General features: G+C 43.0%; 1 protein-coding gene across 3 annotated transcripts in view; it reads left to right on the top strand.

The window, feature by feature from the left end:
• man2a1 (mannosidase, alpha, class 2A, member 1) overlaps positions 1 to 13705 on the top strand; it is a 340299-nt gene that overhangs the window by 146683 nt on the left and 179911 nt on the right. For all 3 annotated transcript variants that reach the window (XM_070884021.1, XM_070884015.1, XM_070884009.1), the window contains exons 13-14: positions 6238 to 6403; positions 7772 to 8002. In XM_070884021.1, coding sequence (XP_070740122.1) covers positions 6238 to 6403; positions 7772 to 8002 — 397 coding nt within the window. The remainder of the gene's footprint in view (positions 1 to 6237; positions 6404 to 7771; positions 8003 to 13705) is intronic.

Genomic DNA, 13705 nt, shown 5'->3' with positions numbered 1-13705 from the left:
AGTTATTTTCATAACTTTCACCACTTTTTCTTCTCCACCTACCTCTTCCCTAACCTTCAGTTGTTATCTCCCAATGACACAACTTTGATTGGCATCTAAGCAGAAGGACATTTGCAATCTTCACAGGTTACCGGCCTTTGCAGTAGAAAAGAAGCCAGATGATATATGGAGTGAAAGTGCTGCTCAGATTTATGGGATAGCCACTACCTGTAACTGTGAGAGGCAGTGCAATGATAGATGGAATGAAAAAGAGAGAGGCAGAAGAATAGAGGGAACAAAAGAGACAATTTGAAAATAAGAGAAGGAATACGAGACTCATAGGCTAGAATTTACTTTACCTTGGCGGGTCCGGTGCAGCCAGTGCCAGTGGCAGATCACGACCCCGCTGCTGGTTCCATCCCACTATAGAAAATAAACTTACCTCAATGGGGCCTATTAAGTCCGTTCAGCGCATTAGCTGTCCCAATGAGATGGAGCAGGACTTGTGACATCATTCGTGATGCGTTTTAAGCCGGCATCCTTAAAATGAACATGGCCATGTTAAATTTTAAGTTTAATCTAACAAAGTGGGTGTTGAACCTTTACTGTATAATAATTTAATAAGTTATATATGAGTGACAAAGAAAATATTTAAATAATATCATTAAATAATATGATGCCATCTACAAATGCGATCAAGAACATAATTCAAAAAGTACATTAATTGTGAAGTTATTGGTGCTTTAGTCACATCAATAGACTTTTGTATCAGTAACTGGTGCAAATAAAAGATGTGTTTGTATAGGTAATCCATAAAATTAAGCAGATTTTAAATGTAATTGTCAAGGGGTGGATTTACAATCTTTAGCAAGTTCAGCAGAAGAGCTGTGGAATCATTAACAAACAGTAAGTGGTGCTTACAATGTGTTTATGGGATTTCTGCAGCTCTTCTGTTGAAGTTAACAATGGAAAAGTGAGAGAACCTCTGCAGAAATTCACCCTAAAGTCTTAGACTGAAAAATGTAATTAGTCATATTCAGGGACTGAAAGCAAATTGAACCAATGGAATGAGTGATGAGAATGAAATTGTTATGGTTGATGACTTGATTTAAGGTGTAACTGCATAATCACAGTGTACTGTGAGGAAAAACCAGACCAGAAACACACACATTTATTTAAATTGTATATGTAATTTTTATAGTGAAGATCAATTCACTGCAATTACTGTTGAGTTGGAAGGCAACAGCCAAGAATGGCCAGTGAAAAATATATTTCCCTCCCCATCCAGTGTCGCACATACATCCCTTCAGGAATTTCTGATTTAACATTTATCAATAGCTTTTCAAGTAGAACAGAATCTCCATCAACCTGTTAGTTGATGTAATTAGCATGTTTTTATTTTGGTTTGTCTTCCATGTTGTCAAGTAATCAGCTGGGGCAATGGCCATGGAACTCACGCCTTAGATTAACAGATGTGGTTCCCCAGCTGCGTGGATCCCGTGGCCATGCAGGTGAATTTAAAAATTAAGGGGGAAAAGCCTTTTAAAGGCCTGTAAACTACCTCAGAATGATTCCAATTGGGTCCCCTGTCGCTGCAAGTCATGTCGGCTCCACGATGACTCGCCTATGGGAAAGACACATGGGAGTGAGATGACAGCGGGTTCCTGACCCGCTGCAAAAATAATGACTTTCCCACCTGACCTGCCACCGATCTCACCCGCTACCACCAGGGAAAATTCAAACCATAGATAGGGAGTAATGAAAGAAGGAACAAAAGTGATGGAATCAGAAAAGGTGACTGAAAATGAGAGAGAAAAGAGAAAATTTAGGTGCAAAGCATTAGAGCGTACGATGCACCTTTCAGGAAAATATCTGAAACCAAAACATATATCACGTGCTAAGTTTTAATATTTCTTGTATAGTTATAGTTATAATATCAGTGAACATAATGGCCCTGAATTCGCGGCCCTTATGGGCACATACGAGGTGCGCATGCGCCCATAGGAGCCCCGCAAGTTCTGGGTTTAGGCATGCGAAGCGCATGCGTCTAAACCCGGAACTTGTGATCCGTCAAGATTCCTCTTGACGGATCGCACGCATACGGAAGTAATGGGACTCTGCGGGAGGTGAGTTGAGCTAGTTGCACAACTTCTGCCCAGCGAATGCCCTTGAAATTCTTACGACGCCTGCTTTTATCAGTGTAAGACTTTTAAAGGACAGAAAAATACACTTTTTTAAATAATTTAAATATTTCAAATTCTGTTAAATAACGTAAGTTTACTGTTAGACCCTTTAAAATATGTAAATTTATTTTTCAAAAAATTACATTTTTGTTTTAAATAATTAAATTCCATTTTGAATCATTTTAAATAGATGATGTTTTTAAAAATTTATTTTATGTTTTTTTTGGGGGATATTCCTGTTCATACTTATGGTGAACCATAAGTATGTATGGGAATACCCCAACTTGGATTGGTTGGGCCGGCCCATGTGATCCCAGGGACGCGCATGAAGCGCTCATGACCCTGGAATACGTGGGCCTCTACATATGCCTTTGCATAGAGACCCAGGACCGCAAATCTCTGAACCTCCAGGTAGATTCATATAAATTCAGTCTGAAGCCTCCGTCCGTAGTTTTTGGACCAATATTATACTGCGACTTTTCTACTGGATCAGAGAAGGCTAAAAGGATATTTATTGACCCTTTTAAAAAAATTTTGTTTTGATGGAGTGAATGGAAAAAGACTATTCTGTCTGATTGGGAGTCGTGTGATAAGGGATCAATAATTTAAAAATGTCATCAGGAGAGAGAGGTTTGGAGGAATTTATTTGCACTGAGAGTTGTTGGTGCAATAGCAGCGCGAGAGTGGCAGGAGTTAAATGCAGCGCGAGACCGGCGGGTGTTAAATGCAGCGCGAGACGGGCGGGAGTTAAACGAGTTAGACTAGCGGGAGTTAAAAGAGCTAGCCTGGAGCAGCACCAACGGACCTGTTAGGGGAGAGAAATCAAAGTGTGACGTCAACATGAAAGTATGTAAGTGATTGGTTGGTCAGTATTTCTCTCTTTTTTTTTTCTAAACTTGGACATTGCTTTAAATTAAGAGTCTGGATTAAAAACTAACATAGGTAATTGATATTTCCAAACGTGAAAACTTAATTAAATAAAATACATTAGAGATGGCAGAGCAGGCGACGTGTTGCAGTTGCAGCATGTGGAAGCTGGTGGACACCAGTTTGATCCACGGCGACCATATCTGCAGTAAGTATTGGCTGCACGAGGATCTTCGGCTCCGAGTTGATGAGCTGGAGTCTGAGCTTCAGACACTGCGACACATCAGGGAAGGGGGAGAGTTACCTGGACGCTGTGTTCCAGCAGAGAGTCACACCCCTTAAGTTAAATAATTTAAATTTGGTCTGTGGTCAGGGACAGGAGGGCGTGACTATGTGTGAGATAGATATGGGGACCCAGGATGTAGTGATGGAAGAGCCTCAGCCCTTGATCTTGTTCAACAGGTACGAGGTTCTTATTCCCTGTGTGGATGAGAGCAAGGACTGCAGGGAGGATGAGCAAGCTGACCACAGCACCCGTGGTACAGAAGGCCATTCAAGTTGGGGGAGTAAAAAGAAATGTTTTCGTGGTAGGGGACATTATAGTTAGGGGTATTGATACTGTTCTCTGCAGCTGCGAGCGAGAGTCCTGAAGGCTGTGTTACCTGCCGGGTGCCAGGGTTAAGGACATCTCCTCTAGGCTGGAGAGCAACTTGGAGTGGGAGAGGAAAGATCCGGTTGTCGTAGTCGACATAGGTACCAACAACATGGGACAAAGAAAGAGTTTTTGCTGAGGGAGCATGAGCTGCTCGGGGCTAAATTAAAAAGCAGAACCACAAAGGTAATAATCTCTGGGTGACTACCTGAGCCACACGCAAATTTGCACAGGGTAAATAAGATTAGAGAGATGAATGCATGGCTCAAAGATTGGTGTGGGAGAAATGGGTTTCGATTCATGGGTCACTGGCACCAGTACTAGGATGAGGGAACTGTGGAGGCTGGGTCATTGAATATATTTAAGGTGGAGATAGGCAGATGTTTGTGAATGATAAGGGAGTCAGAAGTGGAGTTGAGGCCAAGATCAGATCCGTCATGATCTTATTGAATGACGGAACAGGCTCGAGGGGTCTACCCCTGCTCCTATTTCTTATGTTCTTATGCATGGAATACTTTCCCACACAAAATAGTTGAGGCACTGGTCATTTCACCTTTTGAGGGAAAAGTGGATAAATATTTGCAGCAGAGGAAGATACAGGGCTGTGGGGAAAGTGCAGGGCAGTGGAATTTGTTTGGATTGCCCTAGCTAAGAACCAGCATGCTTCTGTGCTTTACTCTGATTCTGTGGTATATTATTTTTTAAACTTATGGCTCTTTTTTAAAAAAAAAATGCAATTTGACTGCCATTTAAGCTGTGGAATATTTGCCACATGTGGTCTGGACTCTCTCTTTCTCCACATTTTGGATATTGCACTATGTGGCTGATGCTGCTCCAGTTGCATTTTATTCTTCCAAATATAAGCATACTGATGATTCATCCACCTTCACAACCGAGCCTCTCATCTTTCTTTTGAAAATTTATTGTAAATGCAGCGTAGTTGTGTTGATATTATTTTTTTATTCTGTTATCCAGAGGAGATACCTTTTTATATGGCGGGGAAACAAAAATAAAAATTTGCATTTATATAGCTCCTTTCATGACCTCAGGACATCCCAAAATACGTTACGGCCAATACAGTAACAGTGCAGCGTCCCGAATCGTAACCCTTGGGATCGAGGCCGTTCCGGGTTCCGCGTTTTTCCAGACTTTGGAACGTCTTTCTGACGTCACAAATCCGGAACCACCCAAGCCCAGGTTCGGGTTTTTCCGGATTTCGGAACGTCGGGGGGGAGGGGTGGGGGGGAGGGGAGGGGGGAGAAAGAAAGAGAGAGAGGGGGGGGAGGAGAGGGGGAAGGGGGGAGGAGAGGGAACCGGGAGGAGGATACCTGCTGAGGAGGTCGTTCGGGCAGGCTGGCCGGTCCCGCCAAGTATGTTGTCGGGAGAGGGCCCCGCCGAGGAGGTCGTCTGGTGGGGGGCCCTCCCCGCTGAGGAGGTTGTCGTCGGACCGGCTCCGCCAAGGATGTTGTCAGGCGGGCTGGCCTGGGCCCGTTGAGGATATGTTTACGTCGGATGGGGTCCTGCTGAGGAGGTCGTTGGGTGGGCCGGCCCTGCCGAGGAGGTTGTTGGGCGGCGCCGCCAAGGATGTGTTCGGGCGGTCCGGCGAGGAGGCCTTGAGGTAAGGGCAGCGGCAATGGCGAGGCAACGCCTGAGGTTGGGCAGCGGCGGGGCCCTGAGATCACCAGGGTGGTCGGGTCCAGATTCCGAAACATTTTACGGAGTCCGGACGATCCTGCCACTGATCAGTCCGGATTGTGGAATATTCTGAATTCTGGAACTCTGGATTCTGGACACTGCACCTGTACTTCGAAGTGTAATCACTATTGTAATATAGGAAAAGTGGCAGCCAATTTGCACACAACAAGCTCCCATAAACAGCAATATAATAATGACCGGAAAATCTGTTTTTTTAGTGATGTTGTTTGAAGGATAAATATTGACCAGGACACTGGGGATAACTCCCCTGCTTTTCTTTTAAATAGTGCCATGGCATCTTTTATGTCTACCTGAGAAAGCAGACAAGGCCTCAGTTTAACATCTCATCTAAAAGACTGCACCTCTGACAATATAGCACTCTCTCAGTACTGTACTGGGTGTGTCAGCCTAGATTTTTGTGCTCAAGACTCTCGAGTGGAATTTGAACCTACAACCTTCTGACTCAGTTGAGAGTTCTACCAACTGAGCCACGGCTGATATAGCCAAAAGTCAGAAAGGTCATAGAGATAAAATCATTGACTTCAAAAATGTCTTAAAAGGATAAAGTCTCTTGTGAAGTTCTCCTTTGATGAGCTAGGTTTATTATTGAAGCCTGTGGAAGGTGCTTGCATTGTTAAGTTTCCATTGATCGGAAATATAAAGGGTTTTTTTTGGAAGGGAAGGGGGGGATTTCAGATTTTGCTGTCTATATTTTGTGTTGTTTGAATCAGACTGGATGCTCTTCGATGCCTATTGTGGAACAAGAGATAAGAACGTTGTGTTTCTTGTGCGTTCTAATAATATAACAACACTTGAAATATGGTGGCAATATTTGAAGGAATGGAAATATTTCTGTTTCAGGTTTCTTGTGGTATATAACCCGACAGACCAGGACCGCATCTCTGTTGTAACAGTGCAAGTAAATTCATACAAAGTAAGAGTGCTAACTGCTTCAGGGCAACCGGTGGAGGCCCAGATTAGTGCAGTTTGGGACAAACCCACCACAGCTTCCAAAGAAGTATTCCAGGTGGGGTATATTTTCTTTTCTTCATTACTCACCAATTTATTTGCTCATTCTGCATTCATTGTTTGCTAGGGTATGGATCCTTGAATGCCATGCACCCTCTGGTCTTTCCTGTCCTAACTCAAGAGCCTGGAGGCCAATTGTAGCATTCATGTTGCTGCCCCAGCTGTGATTAGAAAACTTAGCCAAGACCAGTCATTGAACTTGGTATCTCCCTGATCTCTATGGCTCAGTTACACAATGGTTAAACTCACTGAGCCATCTAACTTCCTGTTGTCAGATTTTTATCACATTTCTGTGTCAACTTTACCATTATAAATTCCTATGTCCACACTTATCATGGAAACTGCCTATGTAAAGTTGTTATGTTCTAATTAGTCATTCCTGCTGCTCTGGTGCCTCAGCTTTGCATCTCCCATCTCTTCAGCCTGTACTGCAAAAGCCCATAGAAAGTCTATGGGCATGTGCAAGCCTAACAAATGGCTATTGTCATTTGCTGCTCAGAGCAAAATCCAGCCCAATATTTCACATAATATCTTACAATTTACATTGTAAAAACAAAATAATAGTGACGTGCTAAAGTGGTCTAAATCAGGATAATTTCACTTCAGCCTAACTTCAGGTTCTAAGTTACGATACTGTTCGGTTACTAAGTTACTGAGGAATTCTATTCCTGACTTATTCATGCAATTATCTTTTTTTTAAAATTTGACTTTCTTTTTTTCAGTTTTACATTGGTTTCCAATTGTTCCAACAGTTGTACATTTTGTTTAGATGCGTAGTTTGATGCATTAGAAGGGAAGCGAACTCCAAGTTAGTACTAGTCATGCAAGTTATTCCCCAATTTTATATACTAAAGTAAGATTCTCATGAGAGTTTTATTTGCTGGAGGAAGCCCTTTGTGTCACGTTTTCCTCCCTGATAGGCTGTACCTTTGACATCTGAAATGCAACTTTGGAGAGTGGTTCCGTTAGAAGTAAATAGGAGCAACAACATCAGACCGTACTCAAAGCTAAACCCAGCAGACCCCAAGAAACTACGTTATCATCTGTGAAATCTGCATTCCCAGGCAATAATGTGGTTTCCTGGGATCCCAGAGCTTTGGATTAACTCTCGGTCTGATTCAAACCCTCAGTTACCATTGTTTTCAGTGGAGTTGTTCTGAAGTCACAGGGATCCTGTTCTCTTAGATGGGGAATAGTACATGGCATAGAGTGACCTAACTAGTAGAATATCAACCCTATATAGAGCTGGAGCTACTGTATATGAAATACCCTATGAACATTAAAATGAATAAGCATATTGGTAGAATGAGTCAAATTTGAAGGATCACTCTTGATATATTTTCCTTTTTCTTTATTCTTCCAACAGGTTTCCTTTCTGGCACAGATATCAGCTCTAGGATTGGGGCTGTACCAGTTAGTGGAAGCTCCAGATATCAAAACTGTGCTCGCCAATTACACTGTGTACCTGAATGGAAGAGAGGAAATGAGCACAGACAGTGCCTTCAAGATCAATGTGTTGAAAAGCTCCACTGGTGACATCACTATTGAAAATTCAAATTTGAAAGCTTGGTTTTCAGAGACTAAAGGATTCTTGGAGGTAAAAGATGGTAGAAATGTGTTTCTTTGTCTTGTATACAATTGTAATTATCACTCTAATTCATTAAAAATACAAATGAATGGGTCAGAGAATAACAGCTGGCTGTTATTTCTTTGGTGTCTCATATAAGATTTATATTGGCAGACAGAAGCCAAATCAAAGGTTGATTGAACTCCTGACTTATTTTTTACTCCCACCTTTTCCCTTTGTGGAAGTTATTTTTATTCTTGTGCTAAGTCATTAATGCAGTCTTGGATATTGGCCCACCATAGCTAAGTTCACTTTGGCCGCTAGTGTATACCAGCTCCTTGTTTTAAAAGTTGTGTTGATTGTCATTGATCGTTCCCAATGACTGATTCCCTTGACTGCTGTCTCAGCTACCTTCCTTTGTTGCAGCTTTTGAAAGTATGAAGTTTCGTCCAAATTAACACAAAAGCTCAACATGACCATCTCATTTGCTGGAAGGTTATCCTGCAAGATGTAGGAGCTTAGTTGCTCTGGCCCCAAATTTCCCCAGCCGCTTAGAGTGGCGTAGTTAGATGTGGTGCGCCGACTTAGTGGGGGAAAAAACATGCCGGGATAATTTGTCCATTCCTGGATCCCTGTGGGCCCGTGGCGTGGCGCTGAGAAACCTGCGGGGGGGGGGGGCGGAGCTTGGACTGCGCTTGTTCAGCGCAGCCGGCGGGGGGCGTGGCGCGTGTCTTCGAGTGCCGGCAGGGGGACGCATGACCGTTTGTGCGTGCGCACTGCGCGTTAAAGCGTGCGCGCATGCGCAATGGGGCAGGAACCTTGGCAATTGGCCATTTAAAGGAAAAGCGTCCTCAGTACCTCAGCAGCATTGGCAGTTTAGCCATATTAGAAGGTAAGGTGTGATTTTTGGGTGGCTGAGGGAGTGGAAAGGAGTGCTTGAAAGGATGCATGAAAGGTGAGAACTGTATATTTTCAAGATCATCTGAGTGTAAATCCAATACACCAATGACGCAAGAGCGTGCAACAAGGACGAAGAACTTCTTGCATGAGGAGGTAGAGAAACTAGTCACTTTCAATGAGGACAGAGGGCAAGAGCTGGATATCAGTAAGAGTGGTCCCACAAAAGTTCCACCCAAAGAAATGAGGAGGCGCTGGAACCTAGTTGCAGAAGAATTCTCCGCAGAGGTGAAGACCGCAAGAACTGGAAGCCAGTGTAAAAAGAAACGGCAGGACGTTGGTCAAGTAGTAAGTGTAAGTATTATCGAGTTTTAAATGGAATTGCAGTTGTTACTGTGATCATCTGTATATGTCCCATCCATCAGAAGCTCACCATGTGGCAAAAATTATATTTTCATCTTTGCAGAAGAAATTGGCCCACAACAAAAGGGAGAGAACTAGAACAGGAGGAGGGCCGCCAAATCTGCACCAACTATCACCCCGGAACAGAGGGTCGCTGCTTTGCTGAGTCGCACCTGCAGAAAAAGAATCAGCTCTGCACAAGCTGGGCCCACACGCGAGGGTGAGGGTCAATCATGAAAATGCATCGTCACCCTTCAAACCACCCTGCTGACTGGCCTGCTCCGCGTGAGACTACTCATTCCACCCATTCTGCCCCCTCCTTTCCTGCTAACCATTTGACTGATCTGTTGTATTTTGCAGAACAAGAAAATAATCCTGAACATCCTGAAGAGCGTCTGCTCCAGACCAAGGCGGGTGGGGGGGTGGATGGGTCCATGGATCTGTGTTCACAGGAGAATGCTGATTGTGATATGGATCAGTCCATGGTACAGGGCATCACTTTGCCAGACACCTCCATGAACTCTGCCTCGACGTTCCTTGGTCTCACACCTTCCGAGGTTGCGGGTCCCAGTGGCGGTGGTGGAATGCAGATTGGAAGACCCAGGGTCCCACCGTCCCAGCCTGCGCCTTGCACTGGAGGGGTGCCGCTATGTAGACCCACGGCGAGGGGAAGGAGAAGCCGACCAGTCTCTCCTGAGATGCAGCCTTCATCAGATGTACATCAGGTTATGTAAATGGGTGAGGAGACCAATGCCCTTACCCGATCACTCGTGGCCGCCGTCAGTGGGGTGCGTGATGAGGTTGCGACACTGTCGGGAGAAATATCAGCACTGAGATGGGAACTGAGGGCGGGCATGTCAGAGGGAGTGCAAATGATGGCAAAGGCCAAGAGGGAGATAGCTGCTGCAATAAGGGCACACAGGCCTGACAATCAAATGCCACTCCCACTGCAATCCTCACACCAGCCTCTGTTGAGACCCAGGACGGGCCCCCAGCCCCCACCCCCCCCCCCACCATCATCACCGCCCCATGAGGAAATGCACATTCCCTAATATGTGGGTGCGAGATTGGTGCAGCCTTTCTTTGCTGTTGTTGTTGTTGTTGTTGTTGTTGAAGTGCATTGTATACTTTCCAATAGAAGGTTTTTTGCATTAAAACTGAATCATGTTCCATTATCACCACACAACATTTCGGAACTGTAAAAAAAAAAAAATCCCTCACCCCTACAGTCATACATGCCTGCTGCCCCTTGCCCTGGCCGAAGGGCTGGCCGGTGCGTTCTGCAGTTGGCAAGGCAGGACTGCTCTATTTTCAGTAGCTGATTTATCTTTCTTTTATTTTTGATGAGTCGTGAAGATGTGCTGAAGTTGTTTTAATGTTGTGCTGATGTTGTGAAGGTGTTTAGTGCTTTAGAATTCTCGAATTCACTTTCCCCACGCCCCCCCCAACCTCCTATCTATGGCTAACTACGCTAATTTCTTAAATGTAGGTAAGGTTTTTCTATGCCTGCAAAAGTGGCCACATATAGTGGCCTAAGTTAGTTTGGAGTAACTTTTAGCTGGCCAAATTTGCTTCCATGGCCAAAACAGGCATAAGTGGCTGATCATCCCTACTTTTGGAGAAAAAAAAACAAACTTAAAAAAAAACTAACTCACTGACTTACACTGGAGCAAGTTAAATGGGGAAATTTGCGATTTTTAAGTTACTCCAAAAAAAGCTACTCGCTCCTAAAAAAGCGGGGCAACTCCTAGGTAAATTTGAGCCCATTAGGTACAAACAAAAGCACAGTTCTACTTCCAGTCAGATAGAGAAGTGATTGTTTGCATGGAATGTTCTGAGATACCATCCCAAAAAGTGAACCAGTCAGGCAGTTGGTAATACTTTTACAAACTGGCCACAGAGAATAAAAGTCAGGTTTGAATGAGGGCAAAGAGGTCACCTGTTCTGCACCAAACATTAGTCAGGCACCAAAGTGCTGTGTGAGAAGGCTGAAAAGACAGAGACGAGATTGTTGGGCAAGATGCAGCTAATTATTTTGGTTGTCAAGTACGACAACCAATCTAAGTATGATGTGTCCTTTGTTGAATAATTACGTAAATGTAAGTTGTACCAATTGAACTCAGTCTCTGATCATCACAGTTTTTCTATATGTTTAACCTTACTTTGAAACCAAATCTTGGCCATCTAATGTTAACTTGGTATGCCTTCAGAGACATGAAAAATACATGTGTAAAAGACATGGCAATTAAGTCCTTGCTGCACTCTGGGTCCCATATTGTACAACAAGAAGTAGTTATTAGGCGTGTGAGTCAACTCCGATAGAAATAAGACACTCCAACTGTTTACGGGAGTGACCTGAGAAGGTATCTAGAACAGATTTAAATTTGTAACACTTTCATTATTAATTTTTTATTAATTCATTCAAAAGCAGGTATTTTTGCTTTTGAGAGCAAAATCCATTTTACAAACCTGTCAAAGTTAGTAGAAATTTTAATGTATCAGGGAAACAAATTAAATTAAATCAAAGTTAAAACAATGTTTTATTCAAAAATGTGCAGTGGAATGGATTGTAAAATCATGTTGAATTTAACTAAAATCTCTGTAGATCAAGTCACCGATAATTTGTTCTTTGACGATTTTTCTAATGGACCTTTTTCATTGCACTGAGATCATCTGCACTTTCTCTGTATTGTCTTAAATTGAATCGGGTTACTTTTCTCAGCAATAAAGTTTACTGATTGCCCATATGGACAATATAAGGAGTGAATAAAGAACAAAGCATGATAGGTAATAAAGCAATTTAAACCAATTTCTGCTCTTGTACATATAAAAGAAAAGTAAGACCAAGTAGCCTTGTAGTATATTGATGCTGCATTCCAATAGTTACTGGTTCAGTCATGAATACTCATGTATGTTTACAGCACATGTATAGTGAGTTTTATTACTTTTGAACATTAAGAGTAAGAGGATAACTAAAGAAAGAGTAGGGCCTATTAGGGGCCATAAAACTAACCTGTGTGCGGAGGCAGAAGACATGGGTATGGTTCTAAATGAATACATAATAACATAAGAATTAGGAGCTGGAATAGGCCATTCGACTCCTCAAGCCTGCTCCACCATTCAATAAGATCATGGCTGATCTTCTACCTCAACTCCACTTTCCTGCACCCTCCCCATATCCCTTGATTCTTTTAATATTCAACGATCTATCGATCTCTGTCTTGAATATACTCAGACTGAACCTCCACAACCCTCTGGGGTAGAGAATTCCAAAGATTCTCTGAGTGAAGAAGTTTCTCCTCATCTCAGTTCGAAATGGCCAACCCCTTATTCTGAGACTGACCTCTGGTTCTCGACTCCCCAGCCAGAGGAAACATCCTCCCTGCATCTCCCCTGTCTAGCCCTGTAAGAATTTTGTTTCAATTAGATCACCTCTCATTCTTCTAAACTCTAGAGAATATAGGCCTAGTCTGCTCACTCTTTCCTCATAGGACAATCCCCCCCATCCCAGAAATCAGTCTGGTGAACCTTCGTTGCACTCCCTCTATGACAAGTATATCGTCAGGAGACCCAAACTGTACACACTACTCTAGATGCAGTCTCACCAAGGCCCTATATAATCGCAATAAGATGTCTTTACTCTTATTCTCAAATCCTCTTGTAATAAAGGCCATCATACCATTTGTTTTCTTAATTGCTTGCTGTACCTGCATGTTAACTTTCAGTGATTCGTGTACAAGGGACACCCAGGTCCCACTGAACACCAACATTTCCCAATCTCTCTCCATTTAAAAAATACTCTGCATTTCTATTTTTCCGACCAAAGTGGATAACTTCACACTTCTCCACATTATATTCCATTTGCTATGTTCTTGCCCACTCACTTAGCCTGTCTATATCCCCATGAAGCCTCCTTGCATCCTCCTCACAACTTATATTCCCACCTAGCTTTGAATCATCAGCAAACTTGGATATATTACATTTGGTCCCCTCATCCAAATCATTGATATAAATTGTGAATAACTGGGGCCCAAGCACCAATCCTTGTGGCACCCCACTAACTACACCCTGCCAAATCGAAAATGACCCGTTTATTCCTACTCTGTTTTCTGTTGGCCAATCCTCAATCCATGCTAGTATATTACCCTTAATCCCATGAACCCTAATTTTGTTCAGTAACCTCTTGTGTGGCACCTTATCGAATGCCTTCTGAAAATCCAAATAAACCACATCCACTGGTCCCCCCCCTTATCTATTCTACTAGTTGCAACCTCAAAAAACTCTTGTAAAACACGATTTCCCTTTCATAAATCATGTGGACTCTGTTCAATCCTATTATTATTTTCTAACTGCCCTGTTACCACGTCCTTAATAATAGATTCGAGCATTTTCCCTGATGTCAGGCTAACTGGTCTGTAGTTCCCCGTTTTCTCT

Source organism: Pristiophorus japonicus, chromosome 1 (assembly GCF_044704955.1).
Source record: "Pristiophorus japonicus isolate sPriJap1 chromosome 1, sPriJap1.hap1, whole genome shotgun sequence".
Classification (NCBI taxonomy): Eukaryota; Metazoa; Chordata; class Chondrichthyes; family Pristiophoridae; genus Pristiophorus; species Pristiophorus japonicus.
This window is presented reverse-complemented; position numbering and strand designations above follow the sequence as displayed.